Genomic DNA, 14677 nt, shown 5'->3' with positions numbered 1-14677 from the left:
ACCTCTTTCCTTGGATAAGAATCGACAAAGGCAGCATGGAGGAGACAAGACAGCATATCCCACCACCTCTCTTAAAGGGCCAGGCTCCCGGAGAAACAGTGCAAATGCTCTGTCCTGAGTGGGGGTCTCTTTACTGAGCTGGGGTGGAGAGTGCTGGCAGTGGCATCTTATACTGTGGCCCAACATGATTAGGGTCAAGTGTTTTTTGTTTGTTTGTTTTTTGAGAATAATGACTTTTTAGCCTGGATGCTCTAATGGGGGTTCCCAGTACAATCTTGCCAAAAGGGAGGGTAAATGCAAGGAAAAACCAAAGATAACTAGAGTTTCCCAAAGCATAGAGCCAGGGAGAAGCCAAAGCAAGCTGACCCCCGGAGAGGTTATAGAGAGCACACCGAAGAACATCTTAGGGCTTACACCTCAGCAGAGATAACTGGTCGACCCTGCAGGGGATCTGCCCACCAGCCGGAGGCAGTCCTGGCCCCACATACCGTCTTCTTTCCATTTCTTACATCACATCAGCAGAATCCCCGCCAAGGAGAACAGAAATCCAGCTCTCCTTTTCGTGCCTCCATCCTGCTTTATAACTAGTTCTACCAGCACCCCCAGCCCCTTAAATGGAAGTTCTGATCTAGGCTAGAAACAAAGCCAAGCAAATTAGCTCAGCCACATAGACCTCAAAATCAGGTTTGGGGAAGAGTAACTCTGTATCTCTCAGATATGTACCTGTGCATGATTCTTTAGGAGATGTTCTGCCTTATTTGCCAAGGGGAGCATGTTAGTATATTCACTGAGCTCTCACTCTGTGCCCAGCACTGTCCTGAGGGCCTTACACATATTAACCTACTTAATCCTCACCTCCGGCCTGGGAGAAGCGTTTATTATCCACATTGTACAGATGAAGAAACAAGTGTGAAGAGCTTTGGGACCTCACATAGCTCCCAAGTGGCAAAGCTAGGATTCAAATCAGGCAGCCTGGCTTCAGTGGCTCCATCCCAGATCCACTACGGCACTGGTCTTACTTCTTACAACCTACTGTGATGTAGATGCCGTTACCTGATTTTATCGAGAAGGAAACTGAGACTCAGAATAAAGCTGCCTGCCCAAAGTCACCAGCTTAGTAGCAGAACCAGGAGCTGAAATGATGTCAGACTCAAGAGCCCAAGTTTGTGACCACCATGAGGACCTGCCACACTGCAGGGCAGGAGGGGACAGTGCCAGTGGGAGGCTAACAGGCCAGTGCTGCCTGGGAGAGGGCATGCCAGGGCACACCAGCTAGCCGGCAAGGCAGGCTCCATAGGGCAAAGCCAAAGGGCCCCCAAGGCCTCACTGTCATTAAACTCATATGGTACAGGGCCAAGTGAGTGCCAGGGGCTGTTGACAGACTGGCAGTAGACAGAGAAGACGTAGCCAACAGCTGCTATTTATTTTGGGGCCTGGGAAGAGGGAAAGGACTAGTTAGGACTCAGCTCATTCCAGCAATAAACCGAACAGGGCAAGGAGGGGACAGTGTCCCACTCCCAGATAAACTGACAGCCCCGGCCACCTGCTGGGCTTTGCTGAGAGTTGAGTGGTCTAGGTGTCAGGAACATCTCGCCAGACACTGTAATCTGGCCTCCGCTAACAAATACAGTGTTCCCCACCTCCTCCCAGCCCCAAGTGCTGGACTTGTAAATGGCCCAGGAAGATAACCAACACAGCAAACCCGCCCCCTGCGGTGTCAGGTTCCAGGAACAAATGGCTTTTCCTGCATCAGGAACAAAGAAGGGCTGCTCCTGCCTGCCACCCGTGGCTCTGGTTCCCTGCCTCTGACATTTGTTACCTCCACTCTTGGTGGTGGACACCTAATAACAAGGGTCTTGCACGTAAGGTCTATAGACGGCCAACCTGGGCCATGGCAAGGCTGGCTGGCAGGATTCCCTGAAAGGCCAGGAAGTAAGAGTTTTCCTGAAGGACTCTGGAGCCCCATTACCTAGCTCTGAACCCCTTCTCCTAGCCTATGACTTTTGGTAAATTAACTTCTCTGTCTCTATTTCCTCATTAATAAAGATGATAATAGTGTTTTTCTCATCGGGTTGTTCTAAGAATTAAATAAAGTGCTCAGAAGAGTGGCTGGCACATAATTAGTTCTGTTATCATCACCATCACCATCATTTAGCCGGGAAGGTTCCTTCTCGCTGTGAATACTAGAAGTCAGTTTTCCTGGATATTACAGATAGAGTTTAGTTTCCCAGGCTAACCCATAAAGTAAGTGAACTAGAGATACCTGGTTCTTGGTGCTATACTTCCGTCTACTCCCTCCGTGGATGAGAAAGGCTTTGGTGGACTGGCTTGAGAATCTTAACACGATTTACAATATTCTAGCAGTAGGAATAGATTTTGAATTTCAAACAGAGCTTCCACAATTGTAAGTTATAAGCTATGGTTCTTTAAAAAAAAAAATAGGAGTGAGATAGGAGGAAGGGGCTTTAACAGAATGAAGCCTTGATCCACGGATTTATTCCATTGATCAAGGACCTACCGTGATCCAGACCTTTTGGCAGCATCGAGGAGGGTGGTGTTAAAAGATGAAAAGATGTGGTGGTCGCTACCTTTGCAGGAGCTGACCACCCTCTGGCCCTTAGCTGCAGGAACTGCTGTCAGCACGGTGCCTTGCACACAGCAGGTTCAAAACTGATGTTCATTAAGTGACATTCCCTAACATGTGCACTGCCTTTGGGTCCTGAAGTTCCTATCCATGATGCTGCTGAGAGAGGCTGCATTTCCCCAGAGAGTACCGCTTAGGGGGCCAGGGTCTAACCCCAAGCATAGTCCCCAGAACAACCTCTCCAATAGTGTTCTGGCCAGTTTCCATCTTTGGCAAGTCAAGAGGAGCCTTCGCTACTGAGCCAAGAACACTGCTCAGTAGTGGGAAGGATAACGAGGCCCAACTTGACCCCCTTGCCCGTCTGACCTCATTGCCCACTGCTCTCCCCTTGCTCACGTCACTAAGGCATACCAGCCTTCTTGCTTTTCCCTGAAAAGGCTAGACATAATGCTATCTCGGGGCCTTGGCAATTGCTGTTTCCTCTCCCTCAACCACTTTGGCTCCAAATATCCTCATGCTAACAACTCCCTCGGATCTTATAAGTCACTAGACAGTGGAGCTGGCTCTTGCTAAACTATAAAATGGCGTGGCGACCCCTGCCCTGTGTCCTTCACCATGCTGTTTTCTCTACAGCACTTACCCCCATCTAACGCACTACATATTTTTACCTCTTTTGTTTGTTTATTGTTTCCTTTCCTCTACCAGAGGTAAACTCCAAAAGGGCAGAGATTTTTATCTGCCCTGCTCTGTTTCCAGTGCTTGGCACATAGTAAACATTCAAATGCTGGTTGATTAATTGAGTGACTAAATGAAGGAACATGAATAAGTATCAGATCGAGGTCCATCCCTCAAGGTGCTCTTCCATCGATCAGGCACATCTGACATAGGCTTGCCAAAAGCTCACCGGCCCAAGGCCATTCTTGACAAGTGTTAAATGAGTGGTAAAAATAATCAACGTAAAAATTCACCACAGGAAATATTGTGAGATGAGAAATCTGGAAGTGTCTGAGAGGCGGCAGAAACTGAGCAAAACCATGAAGCATGGCCATGAGAATGATGGCAATAATAGCTGCCATTTATTGAATAGCTGTCACGTGCCACGCACTACGCAGAGTAACAATCGTATGGGCTAAGTAGTATTACAATTCATCCTCATTTTATAGATTAGAAAACTGAGGCTCATGGAGGTGAAGAAATTTGACCAAGTAAAACAAGCTAGTAAGAGGTTTCAGAGCCCGAGCCGATGGAGCAGAGGCCACTGGTGCCCGGCCCTCACCCTCTTGCTCTCGACTTCCACCTTCTGGCCCTTGAGGCTCTCTCTGGGGCTTATTCCAGTTGCCAGAGACTAGTTTAGCCTGAGCAAGCAGCAGGCTGAAAGCGTTTCTTAATTAAACTGCCCCCTGTTCCCAGCTGCGATGCCATGCTAGCTTCTAGCCCCAAGGACAGGATGTAGAACCCCCAGCAGCTGGAGCTTCTGAAGGGCCGGGCCTTCAAAAGTGGCTCTGGACAAGAGTTCAAGGGGAATAAAAATTCGAATCCCAAAATAGAGGCCAGACCTTGCCAGGGGTCCAGTCTCAGTCGCGAGAGGTTTATTATCTTATCTCCGCCACCAGTTTCAACCACATCACATGTTAATAGAGGGGCTTGGAGGGAAGGTCAGAGTGGGCAGATGACCCGGGGTTTAATCCAGACCCTTGAAGTTTTATCTGGAAACCCACATGATGCACTCTCTAGCCCCCAGCCTCTCGGGAAGCTCTCGGAGATAAAGCCATCTATCTGTAACGCCACAGGTCCTCAGCTTTCCGAGGGGAAGCCACTGCACACCCTCCCTCCAGGTCCACTCCCTTTCCGAAGCCCAGGGCAGTGCTCTCAGCATTGTCTATTCCAGCAGAGCCACAAACCAGGGCTGAGATCCCCACAGGTGCCCACAGCAGAGGGAGAGCTACAGCCACGGAGGCCAGAGTCTGACGGAGTTCAGAGAGGGGAGAGGAAGTGCAGCTAGTTTTGACACGTGTGGATGCCTCCAGCTATGGACAGGGGGGAAAGAGAGAACTCCCAACCAGCTCCTCAACATTTGGCGGGGGATGGGAGGGGAGTTCCACAATCCATCGAATCTTCAGGGGGCACGGCAGAATCATCACGGGCTTTGTTGCTGACCCTGGCTCTCACCATTCACTCCCATGTGATCGAGAGCAAGATACTGCTCCTCCTTGAGCTTCAGTTTCCTCGACTATGAAAATGGGAACAATGGGCTAGGGCTGCTGTGGGGATTAAAGGAGACAGTGGAGGAGAAGCCCTAACCCAGTGCCTGCACCTACAAGGGGTTCACATCTTCTCTGACTCAACTCTCCCACTTCCTCTGCCCGGGAACTGCCATATCCAGCAATCATGGGGAAAATGAGGCTGCTCTTCTCCAGTTGCCAATGAGTGATGACTAAAGTAAATAATTAATCCCGGCTTGAAACCAAAGTTCAGACTTCGTTCCAGGATAGACCTTTACTCTGCGAGAGAAGGATCAGTTTGCCAATCTATCCAGCCTTAGACTTACAGAAAACCCTGGGCAGCCACCTCTGGAACCCCTGCCCTCACTGACAAGTGATTGTGTCACTTCTGAGTGCCAGGCACTGTGCTGAGAACTTAATGAATCAATTCCAGTCCAGAGGGAAGAATTCAGGGAAGAGTTTCGCTCTGTCAGAGCCGGACTGCCAGCACCATGCCAGGCCAGCCAGGCCTCCCTCTCTGTTGTTACAAAGAAATTCTCCCACACAGGCAAGTCCCTTAAAATAGCCCGTTGGGTCTGGGCCATCAGGAAACGGAATAAAGCTGGGTCGGAATGGGGCCTACCATGAAAGAGTTTACAAAGCAGCCACTTCAAACAACAGGGACAATCCCTTCATGCTCAGAAGCCTTAGGTGGGCGAAAGCAGCAAGGCAGACTTTCTCAACAAAGAACACTATTCCACAGGAGGACAACACGTTGGGCCAGCAGAAGCCCCCAATACTCTGGGGCAGCCCTGGATAGGGACCAAGGCACACTGACAGTATAAAACAGGCACAGGCTGGGGGACCAGACCAAACACATCTGGCTTTGTGCTTGACTAACAATGACCCTACACTTTCTGAACCTCACTCTCTGTATGAGTAAAATGGGGTTAAAAATGCATAACTTCAGGGTGGTGTCAAGACCAGAGATTATAAGTAAAAGGCCTGGCGGTGTCTGGTACAAAATAGGAATTCAGTACATGGTAGCTGTATGACAATACAGGTCGAATTCCTTTATTCCTGAGTGAGGATATTCCTGGAAAAAGAGAAACATCAAGGCCTCTCCACCAGGGACCATGCAGTGATGGGCAGAACTACAGACGAGCCCACACCCACGCAACCCCTTACCCCACCTGGTACACCGCCAGCATCAGGCATCACCCCCACCCCTTACTTCCTGGAGTGTCTGTCAGATCTGATAAGAGTGATCAGTTTCCACCAGGTCTGAAGTTCATGCTCCAGGGATCCCAGAGGCAGGTTGGAGGGCCCCACATGCTCCACTGCATAATTTATGCCGCAATGACATACACAGAGTAAGGGATTCTGCCCCCACCCCACCACAGGACTCCACCCAGGCTTGGGGAGGGTGGCTTCCTCGCCAGCCAAAGGGAAATGACAGCAAAGGGCCAGAGAAAGCAGCTGTGGAGGGGCAGAAAGCACAGCTGTTTCCTCTTTGCTAACTCAGCTGCCTGGATGTCACTTCCTCCTCTCAGGTAATAGCAGGGAGAGAAGGAACTGGAAATAGCTCTGTGTCATCCCATTCACAAAAACGATAGGCTCAGAAAGAAGCAAAGTGTAATTCCCAGGGTGGTTTCCTAGAATCTGCCTTCACTGAGGGCCTAAGGTGAACCTGAAACATCTCTGGCTGTGAGGCTTCTCAGGGGAGGTGAGGCACAGCTCCTTTCTGTAAAGCATCCCCCTTCCTCAAATGATTAAAAAACCAGATTGAGGCATCTGGGAATTACTATTTTCTCTGTGCTCAGCACTTTCCAAAGCAGCTTTTGTACCCACCCTCCCCTTTGCAAGTCAGGCCAGAAAGGAAGCAATCGGCCCATGTTCTCGAAGAGCAAATGGAGCTATAGATGGGGAAGGTAACATGGCTTGAGAAGCCAACCAGCAAGGCCTCAGGTGGAATCCCCTGGGGGCCCAGTCTCCCCAAGTGTAACATGTGATGAAGGAGTCGTGAGGTCTCTGTGGCGACAGGGCAGGCTTTGGAGCCCGAAGGTCTGGGTCCGTGCAGGCCCCTCTCTTCGTGCAGCCTATCAGCTGTGTGGTGGTTGGCGATTCGTTTAAGCTCTGTGGGCCTCGGTGTCCTGGTCTGTACAAAGTCGATGCCAGCAGTAAGTACACATTTCAGGGACAGTTTTAAGAGTTTCTGTAAAACTTTCAGCATGGAGAAAACATTCAGAAATGTTAGCTGTTATTTTCACTATTACGTTTTCCCTAAAGAATCAGGCTTACCAGAATATCAGGGTGTGTGGGGTTAAATACATGAAGAGATAATTGAAGCACAGTATTTAAAAGGAAAACGAGTTCAGAGGGATGTCGAAGGAGAAGGTGACGTGAGTGGGACTGTCTCAGGTAACACAGAGATTTCAAAGGCATCCCGGGCCCCCAGAAAGCTGTTTAGTATCAGCCCCTTGACCCTACAAGAATAAAGGTTTCCTCTCTCTGGCCACTGGGGTGCTTTAGCAGCTGAGCTGGGGCATGCGGATGGAAAGTATTGCACTGTGACACGCTGTGGCTGTATCGGGCCCTGCCAGTCAAGGCCCTTCACTGGAGAGACCCAAAGCAGCCAACACCTCACCCCTCGCTGCTCCCCCACCTCCTCTTCCTCCTCTCTCCTACCCCAAGACCTCCATGGTGCAATCAATCACCTTTTACGAAGCAGCCAGACCCCTCTGGCTCCGGTCTGCCAACTAGAGTCCCCAGTGCAGATCTAGAAATAGAATTCCAGTCCTTACTGAGCTCTGCTCCCAGCCACGGCTGTAAGAACAACCCTAGACCCAGCTCTGGAACCCACCAGAAGGACCCCATAGTGGCAGCAGCTCACCTACTCTCGCAATCCTTGGAAGAAAGGAAGGTTCAGAGGTGTCTACACAATAAACTCTGAACTCCCTCAGCTGGCATCTGAGGCGCTCAGAAGCTGGCCCTGACCTTTCTCTTCATCTTCTCTCTCACATGGGTTTTGCCCACATTTTCTTGGCACGTTCCACCTCTGGTACCTTTGCTTTTCCCTTTCTTGGCCTGCCCTTTCTCTCCCTTTCCCTTCTAAATCCTACTCTTTGCTATCCTAAACCTAATTATTCCTTAAGAGCCGCCACGAAGCCTCCCTTCTCCAGCCAGTCTTCCCTGAAACTCCGGTTCTCAGAGAGCTCTCCCTCTTCTGAACTTAATAATCGTCGTGGCAAATACCTATGTTGTGCTTAACACGTGCCAGGTACTGTTCTAAGCTCTTCATATTTATTAACTCATTTAATCTTCACCACAACCCTTCGCCAACGAGCGAGGTCCAATTTTCGCCTCACTTTGTTTTTTACAGATGAGGAAACTGAGGCACAGAGCTATACATAATTTGCATCGGGTCCCATGGTAGCAAGTGGCAGAGGCAGGATTCCAGACCAGGGATGCGAGAGCCCAGGTGCGCTCTGACAACACATCCTTTCAGGTGCTGCTGCCTGGACTCCTAGGTTATTTCCATGCCCCTCTCTCACCGACTCAGCTCTAAGGGGGAAGAAAGTGACAAGCTCACAGACGTTGGGTGTCAGAGACCAGGGTAAGGATCACAGCCTTGCCTCTGAATTACTCTGAGTCACATAAACCCTCTAACACTCAATTTCCACATCTGTAAAGTAGGGATAAAAAACACCCACATCACATGATTGTGCTGAAGCTCCAATGAGATCCCCTCTAAAAGGTGTCTTCCGCACTGCCTGCCGCATAATAGGTACACTATGTTAGTTCTCACTCACTATGCATCTTGACATCCTCGCTGGGCTCTGCTCAGCACCTGTTGTTGATGTGGTGACTTGCCAGGAGGTTACTCAGGGGCATTAGGGGAGCCTGCCTGTGGCTCGCCCTCCTGCCCTTCTGTCCTCCTGTCCAGGCTCCTGACTTCTCCATTCACCTGCCTTCCTATGACTGACTCCACTACAGGTAGCAGCTGCGAGAAATCACACATAGCTCTGGGAATCCGCCTCCTGAAATGCTGATCACCCTACTGAATGCTTCCATTATTTTTGGCAATTGCCATCGCAGAGTAAGCCTCTGGCCCTGGCTCAGAACCTATTTCCAAAGCCAGAATCTCCACCTCATTTCCCACACACACCCCTTGTCCTTCCTATTCCCTGGATCCCTGTCCTAATCCATTATCCCTTTCCTGGATTCTCAGAACTCAAGAGGAGTAAGTGTAACTACTGTATGTATACTGCTATTATTTGTTTCATTTTGTTTAATTAAGAGGCAAAAGAGAACAGAGTTGCCTGTTAGACTTTTTCTGGCCAAGAAATAGTCTGGTCAGTGACTCAGGCTGAGGAAATTAGAAGGCAATTTCCAGGGGACTGCTGTGCAAACCCAAAGTCAGAAGTCCTAACAACACTCCTCTAATTCAGAGCCTCCACTGGCCATTAACTCATGCTGGCCCCGGAATATCTCTTTGGAAAATGCAGCAGCTGGCGCTTATATTTCTGGAGCTGAAACCAGTCTCCCATGACATCAAATAGGTTTATTTTTCCCTTCCCTTCCCCTCCCCTTTGCCTGCCACCACACACGGTGATTCCAATTCTGATCTGCCCCCCAAAAACCCTCTCTCTGCTCTAAAAAGGGCCATGACAAATGCCTGGTTATGCTCCCCATTCAAACGGCCTTGAAGGATGTGGTTAGCTGTTTCATGAGTAGGGAGCCTTGTCAGACCTGTGAATCACCCCTAGATCACTTCTCTCCTCAGAGAAGGAGAAGAAACTGTTCGTGTGTGTGTGTACACAGTAAGAGAGAGAAAGGAGAGAGAGAGAGAGAGAGAGAGAGAGAGAGAGAGAGAGAGAAGCAGAGAGAGCAGGCAAGAATGCTAACCCATGGATGGTACTGACTTTGGGGCTAGGATCCTACTTGACCTTGCCCTTTCTGGAGCTCCTCTCCCTCCAAACCATGTTCCTTCCCTTCTCCTTCCCAACTTACCAGGAAGCCATCCCTAGGTCAGCTCCAGGAAGCCCTCCAGTCTGAACAGCTGCTCTTTGTTTGTTGGGCATTTTCCATGGGGCACACAGCCCGATTTCCCATCAGACTATGACCAGCTGGGCTTTCCTTCTTTTGCCTCATTCAGCCTTTCTCTTTCTCTCAGCTTCACCTATCGGGTCCTAAATGTACTTCAGTGTTTTGGTGATCAGAAACACAAGATGGAAACCAGCGTATGTTGAGTGCTTACGATGGGGACCGGGTACTAGGTGGAAGCTTTATCCCAAATTATCTCAGGTCAATTTCCCAACAAGCCCTGTGAGGTTACAGGTGAGGATACTGAGGCCCAGAGAGGCTGGCCCCAGGTTGCACAGCTAGGAAGAACCAGAGGCAGGATTCAAACCATGATCGCCCAACACCACTCATTCCCTAATGGAACTGGCCCTGAGAAGACTCTTTTCATGCTGCAACTACACATCTTTCCTCCCATGAGATTGGATCCATGGCCTAAGGGCTTAGAGGAAAAGCTGAAGGGCTGAGAAATGAACAGGTCTGGGGCCAATTCTTAAAAATGTAGCTCCCAGGACCAAGACAAAAATCTGTAACGATCTAAATACTTGGGAGAATGTATTATTTCCATAGGGTCAATCCTTAATTTATCACCTGAAGTATCACTGGGGACCAGATATCATCCTGGACTTGTTCCCCTCCTCCGGCCTCACAGTGACCTCCTTCCACAGCCCACCACACACTCACCTCCATAGCACAAGGTCAATGTCCCACAAAGTGAGGCAGTCCTCAAATAACACTCTGCATTGCTCTCTTGCTGCCATGCAGGCCTGAGGCTGGTCTCCCCAACCAGACTCTAGCTGGGGAGAAGAGCCGCATTTTAGGTTCATTTCCTCCTCCTGAAGTACTTTGACCTGAGTTTACCCAGATCTGCCTTAACTAACTGAGAGACCCTGAGCAATCTCTAAGACTCAGTTAAGCCAACTGTATAAAGGCATTAAAGAACCAACCCCATATAGGGTATATTAGGATGGGGGTCTCCAATTGCTGGGCTGTGGACTGGTACTGGTCAGTGGCCTATTAAGAACCAGGCTGCATAGCAGAAGGATAGTGGCAAGCTGGCGAAGCTTCATCTGTATTTGCAGCCGCTTCCCAGCACTAGCATCACCACCCTAGCTCCACCTCAGATCATCAGGCATTAGATTCTCATAGGAGCACCAGTCCCTGGTGCCAAAAAGGCTGGGGACCACTGTTTAGGGTACATTCAATGAACTGCAAGGATCACATAAAATCATGCACATTAAGCATCTGGCACCATCGATGCTAAATGCTAACACTGGCTATTATTTGCATTCCCTAACCAGTCCTGTAGAAGATCATGACTGGTATTTGTCTGAATTAAACAATCAGGAAAGGAAATGACTGTGAAAGCACAACGCCTCCCAAATCCAAACAAATAATTTCTTGTTTGCTTTAGATAAACAAACTTCTCTCTACCACCATATGACTTGACATACACCTACACATATATGTGAGTGCAAAGAATTCTGTGGACCCACATTCGAATCCTAGTGGAAAACTTGCAGATGAAGGTATCTGCAGTTTGCATCCAGTATCATCAAGATCATTTAAAATACAAGTGGTCTGGGGCCAAATCCAGTTTACCTAAGATCTCCCCAGTGGCAGCTCATAAAAGTTAAGAGAGGAGCCCAACTCTATGCCAGAGAGCCTGGCTTAAGCAGCAGCTGCCCACCCTCCCCTAACCCCACCCCAAGCAGGGGCTTGGCAGAGGGGAAGGAAGCCAAGGGGTTGACAGCACCATCCAAATGATGGAGGCCACATGCCCGCCTTTCATAAACAGACTAAAAGCACAAGACCCTTGGTGTCCAGGCAGCTCCCCCTTGTCATGGGGAAGAGTACAGCCTTTGCTAGATGTCCTGAGAGAACCTTTGCAGTGTGTTCCCAGTGTTCTGGAGCCAGCAGAGCCCCTCCTGCTTGGGCGCCAGGCCTCTCATCAGCTAGCTCCAGCTAACGTGCACACCCCATAAAACCTCTGCTCTGCAATTTGCCAAAACTGGAGAAGAGGTGGGAAGAAGGCATGTTTCTCCAGTGCAGAGGGCTTCCAGAACATATGTGACTTGGGCACAGCGTATCCTGCCAGCTACCCCCACCAGACTGCCCTGCCCAGAACACTTCACCTTCTGGTATGTGGTGTTCACCGTGCAAGGGCCAAGAAAGAAGATCCTAAGCTTCAGAGGCACAGCTCCTCCCAGACTGCTCCTCCTGTCCCTGTTGGCCCCAATGACACTTTCTATTATTGGGCACCTCTCCTTATGCTATGCATTTATGCCCCAAATGTGTAGGGACTTCGTGCTATCACCAGATATTTGCCTTCCTGGTCAACCCCAACTAGATTTAGATTACTTCGATGAACAAAACCCACACCATGGGCAAGAGACCACTTAGACCCAGGTGCTGTGATTAACTATGTTGCAAGTGACTTGACCCCATCTGGTTGTCAGTTTCCTCATCTGTAAAATGAGGGGGTTGAGCTTGATGAGTCCTTGGGTCCCTGCCAGCTCCACAATTTCACAACACATAACACTTTCTCCTTTAACTGTTCTCCACGTTAGTTCATGGCTCTATATGACCCTATCTGTTCAGTGACATTACTCTCTGCCCATAATATAATGTCGATTCTTACATGGAAAGATGTCCCGGGAAACACTTTGTGAAAAGGGAGGAAATGATCATTTCGAGAGAATTGGACAAGACTTCTTTTGTATTTTTCACATAGAGCACGTTATTATCAATCTGAAAAACTGAAATCTTCCTTTTTGCCAGACCATTAATAGCTGCTTTTCAAAAGTGCTTTCTTAGTCAGAATCTGACCAAAAATAAGCTACCATTTAATGAGTACTTGTTATGTGCCAGGAACTGTGCTAAGTGCTTTGCACGGATGACCTCATTTAATTCTCCAAACAACCCCCCATTTTAAAAATGAGGGAATGGAGGCCCATGGAAGTTAAGTAACTTGCCCAAAGTTACTCAGAGCCCCAGCACTTAACCACCTCTCAATACTGTCTGCAGTGGGCCCCTGGTCGCTTCAGCAACACTCCTAGCTTGTTGACAGTACATCCGGCATCTGTAATCTTGGACATCATTTGTCAGATTGGAAGATTTGATATGGTACCTAAAATCAAGAGCCAGAAAAGCACCTGCCTATGTTTCAGAGAAGAGAGTGCCATCAGAGAAGACAGTGTCATCTGTTGAAACCAACCTTAACTGAGGACGAGGTGGGGAAAAAAAGCCACTCCTCGTCCTAAAACTTAGCCTGCAACGTTTGAGAAAAAAAGTTAGGAAGGCTGACTTGATTATAAGTGCTGGAATATGCAAATGAACATCTGTCCCCGGAACAGGGTAACCTCCCGGTGACGCTGTCTTCCAAAAAGAACTTTCTTGAAAAGCAGAGGAAGATGCTTGCTGAGCCTAATAACACAAAAGAAACAACTCTTCCACCATGTCAAGGAATGTCCCACATGGGCACCTACCTCTCTAGTCAGGAACCAGCCCCCACTGTTTACCTCCTCCCCAGCCTGAGCCCAGCCCATCTGCTCCTCTAAGATACCCAAAGTTCAGAGCTGGTGATAAAGGCAGAAAGAATTGCTTGAGGCCAAAATTAGCACAAACCTCTGTCCCCTTCCAACAGGGAAATAAAAGGCATTTCAGGGATCAATGTGCAGTCTAGGGCAGCAACTAATAGTCTGCTTTAATTGTTAAAATTAATGCTTTGAGCATTCTAAACGCTCTTGTAAGTGCCTAATTTGCAAATAAGATGCAGTCCTTCTGCTTCGGACCGGCCGGCTGTCTGTCTCTTCTTTCTCAAGTACAGGAGCAGAGACTGCTCAGACAGGCGTCCTCGGGCGTCAAGGACATCATGTTTACTTCCTAAGGTGCGAAGGATGGGAAGACAGGACTGGCTGAGATGAAAGGGGGCCGTGTCACACAGACCGGGGAGCTCGGCTCAATCAACCTTAGCCCATTCTCATTAAGTTTAGGGAAGGAAGGGGGAGGGGCAGCTGTTCCTCCGAGAGCACAGCAAACATTTGCCTCCTCGTGTCTGGAGATGGAGCATCACTTCAGAGGAAATGAACCCGGTTAAGGGTCACGTCCAGAAGAGGGATAAAAGGAAAAGCCACAATTCTCCTCACACCGACGGACACAATGACTTTAAGAAGGAAATCAAAGATCAGGGCTGAGGGTGGAGGTGGGGCAGGGGGCGCGACGGCTTCCCTCTGCCCCTGAACCCAGGCTTAGGGAGGCAGAGACCAGGGCGAACGTGGGAGAACACGAGGCTTCTTGCCCCAGGGCCAGCCTCGGAAAGCATCCTGGTCTGTGTGAGCCAGAGCGACTCGAGCTCCCAGGGAGGGCCTTCGGGAAGATGCTCTTTCCCAACGGAGCTTCCCAGCGAGGGTTTGACGAATGCTCCCCCCACTATCCATCAACGCTCAGGCGGACAGATGACTTCACCGTTGTAACAGACAAGGGCAGCCACTTGCCAATTCCAAAGCCAAAAAAAGAAAACGGGGGGTGGGGGGGAGAGGCAGTGAGTGGAAGAAGGATAGAAAAGACTTCCCTGGAGATCGCAGCCATGCCAAGAAACTCCACGGTGAGGGATGTCCTGTGGGCACTTAGCTCCGGGACTTAACAGCGGGAGGGGGCGAGGGCCACCCAGGAGCCCTCCCGGGGGTCCCTGGCCAGCCCTCCGCAGGGTGGTTTGGGGCAGTACTCACATAGTGCTTGGAGGGGTTCCTCCGCTTCTCCACGTCCACCACGGTGGCATCTTGGACGCAGTAGGCGAGCATCTTCCCCC

The 14677-nt window shown here is 49.6% G+C and overlaps 1 protein-coding gene across 4 annotated transcripts in view; it reads right to left on the bottom strand.

Moving 5' to 3' along the window:
• SH3PXD2A (SH3 and PX domains 2A) overlaps nucleotides 1-14671 on the bottom strand; it is a 232527-nt gene extending 217856 nt beyond the window's left edge. For 3 of the 4 annotated variants that reach the window (XM_011363791.2, XM_011363792.2, XM_023532745.1), the window contains exon 1: nucleotides 14598-14671. In XM_011363791.2, the coding sequence (XP_011362093.1) occupies nucleotides 14598-14669 (72 nt within the window). In that variant the 5' untranslated portion in view covers nucleotides 14670-14671. The remainder of the gene's footprint in view (nucleotides 1-14597) is intronic. The other variant, XM_023532744.1, reaches the window with a different exon arrangement.
• Nucleotides 14672-14677: the final 6 nt, after the last annotated feature.

The sequence above is a fragment of the Pteropus vampyrus genome, unplaced genomic scaffold (genome assembly GCF_000151845.1).
Source record: "Pteropus vampyrus isolate Shadow unplaced genomic scaffold, Pvam_2.0 Scaffold89, whole genome shotgun sequence".
Lineage (NCBI taxonomy): Eukaryota > Metazoa > Chordata > Mammalia > Chiroptera > Pteropodidae > Pteropus > Pteropus vampyrus.
Note: the sequence above shows the minus strand (reverse complement) of the source record. Positions and strands in the feature narration are given on the sequence as shown.